Source organism: Mycteria americana, chromosome 3 (genome assembly GCF_035582795.1).
Source record: "Mycteria americana isolate JAX WOST 10 ecotype Jacksonville Zoo and Gardens chromosome 3, USCA_MyAme_1.0, whole genome shotgun sequence".
Classification (NCBI taxonomy): domain Eukaryota; kingdom Metazoa; phylum Chordata; class Aves; order Ciconiiformes; family Ciconiidae; genus Mycteria; species Mycteria americana.
In genome coordinates this window covers 104,257,173-104,266,363 of record NC_134367.1, presented here as the reverse complement: position 1 = coordinate 104,266,363, position 9,191 = coordinate 104,257,173, and the positions used below count along the sequence as shown (strand labels likewise).

General features: G+C 42.9%; 1 protein-coding gene across 6 annotated transcripts in view; it reads right to left on the bottom strand.

Annotated features, from left to right (window-relative positions):
• Window positions 1-1,646: 1,646 nt before the first annotated feature.
• The window catches only part of RPS6KC1 (ribosomal protein S6 kinase C1), a 91,002-nt gene continuing 83,457 nt past the window's right edge, over window positions 1,647-9,191 (bottom strand). For 5 of the 6 annotated variants that reach the window (XM_075496407.1, XM_075496405.1, XM_075496406.1 and 2 more), the window contains 3 exons: window positions 7,702-7,784; window positions 7,224-7,319; window positions 1,647-4,274 (listed from right to left, as the gene is read on the bottom strand). In XM_075496407.1, the coding sequence (XP_075352522.1) occupies window positions 4,164-4,274; window positions 7,224-7,319; window positions 7,702-7,784 (290 nt within the window). In that variant the 3' untranslated portion in view covers window positions 1,647-4,163. Of the gene's footprint in view, window positions 4,275-6,102; window positions 6,222-7,223; window positions 7,320-7,701; window positions 7,785-9,191 lie in introns of all 6 variants that reach the window. The other variant, XR_012774833.1, reaches the window with a different exon arrangement.

Genomic DNA, 9,191 nt, shown 5'->3' with positions numbered 1-9,191 from the left:
TGGCCCAAGGCCCAGGCCTGGTCTGGTCCTTGCTACGCCCCAGCGGGCCATTTATTGGTGGGTACACACTAAACAACAACTGTTAAGGTACACGGTGCCACGTACCATGCAGAGTGAGAGCCTGTGGGAGGTCCAGTCCACCACGCCACGCAGGAGCCTGCTAGCAGAAGCGGGGCAGAAGGAAACTAGAGGCACTGGTCACACGAAGGGCCTCTCCAGCGGCATCTCCGACTGTACCCCGAGGACACCATGCAGCGAGGACAGGCAGTCCCGAGGTAACGAGCTGCTGCGGTGAGGGAAGAGGCAGCATTTAACAGGCCGCTGCTGCAGAGAGAGAAAGAAACCCTCTCCATGCAACTTCTCAGACCCTGCAAAAAGCTGTGGGGCTCTGATGTGAAAGCTAGGTGCAGCTCAGGAGACACACAGAGCTGAGGGCCAGCTGCAGGAGGTGCTCTTCAGCCGCGGACGCTGCTGACTGGAAGAGGACTTTGGGGTGCCTAGCCACGGACAGACCAGGCCGCAGGCTGGCTCGCCGGTATGCGCTGGGGCCCAGGTAAAGTCCCCAGGTAAAGTCCCAGGGCTGGGCAGCAGCCAGGAACGACAGAGTTCAGCTCACAGCAAAGCCCACGCAGAAAGCGCAAACCCGAAGAAATCAACAAATGCACTTTTTCATTTCTTTGCTAAAATCCCTACCATAAATCTCACCAGAGAGGAAGTTTCTGTTTCTCCAGCTTCCTACTCAGTGTCCTTGAGAAAACAAATGACACAACACTCAAAAAAAAAAAAAAAAAATCCCGTAGTAGTTTACTTCGCACTTCCCTGTGCCTTGTTATGCTGAGTGCTTCATTTAGAAAAGGCTGACCTCCCCAGCCTTCTTCATCCCAGTGCCCTTCGCTGCGGGGACACACCAAGGAACAGGTTTAGCACTGGAGAGAGGAGCCGGGTGGATGTTCCGGCGCAGGTAACCCTGCCGACTCAGCATCCCAAAGGTGCGCGGAGAGTCAGCGTGACAGTGACTGCTGTCTGAGAGGTGATTTCCACAGGAGATATAGGAGCTGAGCTACAAGCGCAGAAGCTGTGAATACAGCCGTTAAAAGCGAACAAAGTTATGCCCCTTGTATTTCATGAGATGCAATTTCTTCCGTAGGTCTGGGCAGGGGCCCTGCCTCACCTCACAGCAATTCTACTCAGTGCAAGCCTTCAAACATTTTGTCTCCCAGTTTTTCTTAGTAGAACACAAAAAACGTTACAGAGTGGTTCAACAGGGTGCAATGAATTACCACTGAGATGTCCTAAGTGTGTTATCTGCCTTCCCTGAACACCCACAGGAAAATAGGAAAATCTGTAGGTTTATTTTACTGTGTTTTACATAGACTCTCACTAATTCCTGTGAACAAAATGGCACTGATTTGTTTTGCTATCAGCCATTAGGTGTAACAGAAGGAAGGTGGAATGGACTTTGCACTACTTAACAGTCAGCAAAACAGAGATGTGCACCACAGGGCTTCATAAGAGGCACCAGAAAGAAGATATCTAGAACATTTCAAGTCATAAAAGCCAAGGACAAAAAACATTGATTAGGTAGGAAAAAATATTGTCTTCAAGAACTAAATGTAAAGTTCAGAAACCCAAGGTCTGAATTAGGCTTGAAAGGTTTTGTTTATTAAAGGAATACATGTAAACACCAATACAACATAATACATGTTAAAGGAAAAAAAAAAAAAGATAGAAGCAGGATTTTTTTTGTGCAATTAACTCCGAACTGTGCTTCCTTTAGCAAAACCATTATCTGAGTCAGTGGTAAGGTTATGAAAACCTGTAGCATCTCAAAGACTCATTTCTGGCAAGCCGACTTGCCAAGTGCCCCATTCCTTCTAGTCTCTGTGATCTAGATTTCCTCACTACTAACATACTTGAAGAAATATTTCTGTGTCATTAACTAAACCAAATGCTTTGCAGTGAGAGTGACTGGTCATCTGGTTTCTGCTAGAACAGCATCTTCCTTCTGCTGCTCACAGAAACCAGCTCGTGCTTCTGTGCTATCTTACCCTGCCTTTACTTGCAACTGGCACACAGGCACAACCTGAACAAGAGAGCATTTTAAAGTAACATGGAAAATTTTTTTTTACAGTTATCGCCAGGCAAATGCAATGGGACAGATCAACACAGGCAACGACATTATCTGGTGGCCAGGCTAGAGAGCCCCAGGGATGAAGTCAGGTGGCTGAGGGAAGGGAGGCTTCCCTTGAGCAATGAGCCCTCTCCAAAGTCACAGCCAGGGCAGTGCTGGAAGGAAGCTCTGGATCAGCTTGGTCTCCGCATTAGAGATTTCCGACCCGCTCGGCGCAGGAAGTTGTTCCTGTGGCTCACCTGAGGGAGTTCCTGTTATGAAGCCAGAGGGTGGTAGGTTGAAACACAGTTTCTGAGAGTGATGTAATCTTGGACAGCACTCCGTAGGCAGTGATACTAGTGACCTGGTTACAACCTGCGGTGTTGTTACAGCCCCTCTGCTGGCCTGGTGATCACAAGAAAGGGAAGAAAGAAAAAAAAAAGGGGAGTGGAATAATTTAAAAAGGAAAAAAAAGTTTCCAGATTTCCTTTGTTTAAGTGAAGCATTTTCCTTTTCCACTTTATTTGAATACACCGACCTGGTGTCTAACAGATGGAGACTGTGCAGATGCACTTTTGGGAGTGCCCATAAAATACACTGCTAAAATACAAATGGAGAGATACTTTTTTTTTTTTTTTTTTGAGTTGTAAATTCAATAATCATTGCTGTCACCTCACTTTCCCAAAGGAATTTGCCCTTTGTTCTCCGGATAAAGCTGGGGAGAAGAAGAAAAAGGGAAAAAAAAAAAAGAGTGAGAGCGAAGGGAACATTTAGGAAAAAACCCACAGATCCATAATCTGTACAAGCATCACAGCGTACAGCATTTGTACGTCAGGAACCCATACAAGCATGGCTGCTTAGCAGCAACAGCAGCGCACAGCAAAATATTCTGCATGTCTTATATTCTTCTCCCCTTCTCCAGACCTTTCTAACAAACAAACAGGTCAGCTAATTGGCTCATGCCCAAGTCTTACCCACTAGGGTTTGCTCAGAGATGTCACTTAGTCATTTGGCATGAGCAAATCCCAGGCTTCTTCCTGTTCGAGCAGCGGAGTGGGTGAAGGTTTTCTTTGATTTATTAAGACTATTAACAAACAAACAGGAGAGTTCAGAAGCTTCCTCAAGCAGAAGAGCATGAGCAGAAAGGTTTTTTCCTGAAGTATCAGCTAAAAATAGGACACTTAGAGGAAGTAAAGTTCATTAAGTGATAAAGTGGTGGCTGCAGTGATGAGAGAAGAGTTTTTCCTTTTTTAATCTATACATTTGTTTAGCATTATGGTTTTTTGCTCCTTATTAGAGTGCTAAAGCAGCGTTTATCCAGCTGAGGAAAAGAAGATTTCCCTTTCTGTAGTGACTTTAACATGTAGCTCACCAAATACAACAGAGTTAAGAGTTTTAAACAGACATTGCCAGCCAACAAAGTACAACATTTGACAGCATTATTTGCCTTTTATATGCTCTTTCCACAGTGGGAAATGATATGCCATTTTCAAGACACATTCCACAGTATTATGCAACAGCTTTCTTAATTTTTAATGGATATATTATTTTTAGCGTGTCAACTTTTGCATAAAGCATTTTAGTATTTTATTCAGCATATACCATGAATAAATTATTTGCTCCTTCCTCCCCCCATCCCCCCAGAGCTGCACTTAGCATAGGGAAATGGTCTATTGACACTATAAAAGATACTTTCAACTGGCACAGTCTATAGACACTTCCATCATCAGACAAAGCACCAGGAGCACATTCCTGTTTCTACTTAGTCGACAAGCTGGCAGTGCTAAACAGGCTGCCCAGGAGTTTCATCACAAACCATCCTTTGGTGAAAGAACATACACACACATAGCAACCAGTTGCCATAAAAATAAGCTAGCACCCTGTACAACCAGTGATTCCTGTTAAGAGCGTTCACTTTTGGCCTGATTGCTCCAGCGTCCTTTAGTCATCACGTCCAAATGGTTTGGGACATCCAAAGGAAGCAAGTCAGGGTGCTCCTGTGCCAGAGAAACTTGTCCACTTGACCTGAGTTTGTTCAGAGGGCACACATCTCTCATCTCAGCAGATCTGCCCATTCTATAAGGGCAAAAAATGGATGAGATTTGATGTCTTCAACACCAGCAACGCCAGCACCAAGACGTTCCGCAGGATTAAACTGCAAAAGCTTGATATAAAAAGAAAAATATATATATGATTCACTGAGTAAGAACAAAAACAACTGCTTAAAAGTTCCAGAAAGGTCTAAGGTAAGGGACATCCTACCGTTTTCCTGCTCTATGAATTACTTTCAAGAGTGCGAAAGCATACTTGAAATTCCTAAAATCCAGTAAATGGAAGAAGACTCTCCTTTCCTTGAGTCTCAGTTACAGTCTTCAGAGACTACTGATCACAGCATGCAATTCCCTGAAGCACTGCACATTGGGACTTCATTTTAAGTGTAACCTCATTTTAAAAAAAGAGAGAGCAGCAGCCAGAGCCTGCATCGGTAGAACTCTGGGCACTGCCTTTGCTTCATGTTAACCTTTGCTCACACCACTGCGTTATGGCTACATCAGGGACAGTGGTCTGTAACTTTCCGTTTCATAAATTGTGAGTTAGTCCTAAAATACCAGGATATTACAGCCAGTTCTCTATTTCCTTAAAAAAAAAAAGTTTTAAAGAGGACTAAATGGATTAAAACTGAAAAATCAAAACCCCAGTGAAAGAAACAAAACAGTGTAATGGCTTCATGGAAATTTCCTAAAATTCAGCACCTCGTTTGCTTTTTAGTTGTACATCACATGCTGAATTCATGTGAAAAGGAAATCACAATATTTACATCTGTTTAAAGATACCAATCCATATAAAAGGGAATGCAAAGGTAATACTCCAAAGAGACTAATAAAGACACACAAAAATATTTTGCAGTTTTAGAGAACTGTTTATACTCTATTCAATTATAGCCAGTACAAAGGCACGATTTCTTTCTTGCTTTTTCTGCAACAGCTAATAGGATAACTTCTCCCAGTTGTCACTTGGAACAATGTGTATTCATATCTTAATGCACTCAACATCTAAGTGAGTCTACATCCATAAACATAGGAATTTACACATTTTTAAGATGGCTCTGCTCTTTGCAGTCATAATGTCACACAGTAAAGGTAGCTCGGTGACAGTGAATAGTGCTGCTCTGATATCTTCCACAAGCGAGCAGAAACAGATGCAGCCAGGGTGTCTCTGCCTTCTGCTGAAATACAACCAGCACCAGCAGGGGGAAAGTAAGCACGGACACTTATTTTCTGGAGTTTGTCCTTCCAGAAGAACTTTAATCTTAGAAAGCAGATGCAACACAAACTGCAACAGATACCTACTGAAAAGTCATGTTGCATATTTTGTTAGTAGTAAAGCCTGGAGGTGCCTGAAAAAAACACTGGGTGCAAAATACCAAACCGACATAAAAATAACAACGTCATCTTTCACCAGAAATAAATGGATCCTTGTTTTCTTAGAAGCTGGCTAAACGAAGGAGGTGTTTACAACAAAGTCACCTGCACTGGAAGCCACAGCAGGAGACAACGTCTGACAGAGTTTTCTGTATAGCTGAACATTGATCCCAGAGAGTTATTCTGCGATGCTTTGACCTGTTTACCCTTGGCAGTGGGGGGAAGGAAAGTCGCAATGACAAATTGCTATCCATGCCAAGAGAGCTTTCTTCCTTTTCCTGACAAGGCTTCCTCAACAATGAATGGCAGCTTCCTTGGATAGTCACACAACAAAAATGTGATTTACTAGTTCATACAGCCAAACCTCCACCAGATAAGTCACCACCCTACACTAGAAAGCTTAACGTAACAGGCACTGGGGTGACTGTTCTCTGAACAGATACGGCCTTGTAATATATCTGCGAGTGGCAGAGATATATTTGCCACTTAAACCGCAAGTGGCAAACGAGCCACTCTTCGTCATACTTGAAAACAGGCAATACATTAGTCTGCAGTGAAGAACAATCCTACATCAGCAGGGAGAAGTGGACCAGATGACTTCGTTTGTCTTCACTTCTGGTGTTAATGGGAGGAATTCCCTTCATCAAGTGTGGTTTTGCTTTGCCTTAGCCATTTGAGTCCTGTAGCACCTGTGGGTGAGGGTTACAGTTTGCTACCATCTAACACCACAAATACAGATTATACAAAAATGGGATTTTTCTTTAGTCACTTCCCTTTCTACCTTTGTCAGAAACACGCACATGCTTTCACCTTCGGTGACTTCATGTCACCTAGTCAAAATAGGAGGTCCAAACACCTAGTTCCATTTCCATTAATCATTTCACAGTAATGGCACAGAAATCAATCTGTCACTGGGTCTTTTGACTGACTGAATTTTCAAAATCTCTTTCCTTCATTTTCTTCAAGAACTATTTTTTCCCCACTCTCCTCTGTTCAAATCTACATCTAATTGATGTCATTATTTATGCATCCACTAGCAAGATAACTCTTCAAAGCCGAACAACACAGTTAACATATATGACTTATTCTACTCAAGTGGAATAGGTCAGATCCAGGCTCCACTTCCTCAGTTAAGTCAAAATTAACTAGAAGGAAGATAGCATTACCTGAAATTCAAGACCCTGTACTACAAGTTTATTCTCTCAGTCACTACTACCTAAAGCTAAGAGTAAACTAAAACCAGCATTCAATACTCTTCCCATTAGTTTGAAAGTGGTGTAGTGTGTTACAGGTTTCATACTACTTAGAGCTATCTTGTTGAATTGGCATCAATATTTTTTAGTTTAATTCAATTCATTACAAATGTTTCCACGAACATTTAGGGCAGAATTCCTAAAATGTTCATGCATCACCAGCAGGTGTTTCCAAAGCACTCAGCATTGACCAAACTTGTTCTTTGAAGAAACGGCAAAGCACTCCGGTTTTCTACAGAGACACCTGGCAGCAGAAGTCAAAGTTTCCAGATGAACAAGGCAGCTGGGCAAAATTCATCAGTGCTGACAAAAGACCCATCCACATTCCTATCAGCAGCTTTCTGTTTTTACATTTACTTCACCAGAACAACTTAGGTAGATAAGTATTTGTCCAGCCTACACATGTACCTATAGAAAACAAATTTTCCCGTCAATTACCTGCTGAATCAGTGATCTGGCCTCCTTTGATACATGGTCCGGTATACTCAGAGAGGTGTGAGTGTTTATTCCTGATGGATGGCACTCAACCAGAGTCTGGAGGAGGGGGGAAAAAAAAAAATCAAAGCAGATACGTTTATTAATTAAAAAATTGTAGTGTTGGATTATCTCCTAGTATAAGTGCAAATTAACATACACAGCTAAAATTTCAGTGCTTCCTAGTATGAAGTACTGATTCTGGGAGGAATATCTACAGGCACTCATGTCCCCCTGGAGATACTGTTTTAGAACATGTTCTGCTGAAGCTTGAGCATGTTTCGTTTCTCTGGTCCCATGCAGACCAAGCAAATTGAGGGTACTCAGGTCGGCAAAGCACATCTGAGAAACACAAGCAAGGAAATCACAACTGGGCACACCACTTGTGAGAAACTACTGGCCAAGAAGTCAGTTTTATCGAGTAACTTGCCCCCAGCCCTACCTTCCCGGTGAGGAGTTCAAAAAGAATGGCACCCAGGCTCCACCAGTCACAGGCTTCTGTCTCTTCTAGGATAGCGCCAACCTCTAAACACGAGACATTTCAATTAATATTAAAAAGGTCAGTTACACCTTCAAAATTAACATATATTTACAAGGTGACTGTTTAATGCTGACAGAACGTATACTAAATACCACAGAGCTTTCATTATGCCTGCAATTTAGTTAGCCCTTTAGCCACCTACAGATTGCATTGTTCAAATACAGCAACACTATACATTTCATCCATAATTTGCCTTTTCTGTGCATAAATAGGCATTTTCAAGACTTGTAGGCATTACGGTTAGGATTCTTCTATACTGGACTAAAACTAGACAGTGGTAGACAGTAAAGCAAGGCATATTTACAGAATTTACCCTGGTCAGAAGAGCTGGACTGACCAGAGCGGCCTGAACCACCCATAAAAGCAGCACAAGGGAGGTTACAATAGTCTACTACTGCGTTCCTTAATTTTTTCTTAGAGGGCAGGATTCGTCTCATGGCTAACCCGCACCCTTTGCTGTGATCACCATGGGAGGCTTTTCACAATAGCCTCTCTTGTCTGTTGGGAACCAGACAGAGATGCTAAATCTGCTTCACATAGCCTAACCACAGCCAGCAACCGTGCGTTGCTATAGCTCAGCCCAAATTGTACCTCGGTACAAAAAGTTGTTTTCCCTAGCATCCAGCCAGCACCCAACACTCTCTTATTGCTGTCCATGCACAAGAGACAGCGGAGAGGCAAGATGGGAGTTAGTATATGTGTTAGTATGGCAAGAGTCCCTTGCCATACACATTCATTTATTCAATAGCATGATGCATGCAGAAAACTTGGCCTTCACTGACTCAGGCTTTAAACTACAAAAATTATTAAATACAAACACACACGCTGTCTGCTCTAAAACAGGCAGAAAAACAGACTGCAATGAAGATGAAATCTTCAAAAAATGCAGAAGCTGCACTAAAATAGCTTTGGTGGCAAAAGCCACACCAGCTTCCCAGCAGAGGACAACAATTAGCATATAGTCACATAGTCATTGCTGTGAAAAGCATTATGGCATGTTCGAAAAATCTTGCTCATCATTTTATGGAGCTTAGCATGAGCATGGCCAAGGAGAACTACAGATGAGTCACGCGCCAGGGTCAGTGAAAAGAAGGCGGTAGCCCCAGACCTCCCCAGATGCAGAGACGCACACACATGCTGAGCATGGGGACGTGCAGAGGGCTGCCCCCTTGGGCAGCTGCCACACGAGCTGGAAGACGCTCAGCACCTTACAGGACTAGGCTGAGGTTGCTGTTGCAAGAGCAACAAGGAAGGATGGCTCAGACGTTGTTTCTTTAGGTAGGACATCCCTCACATTGAAAAGTTTATTACAGTTAATGGCATTTGAATGCCCAATACATCACTATAAGGGTGCCACACATTAGAATTTATTCCATTCCTTACAGATTAAT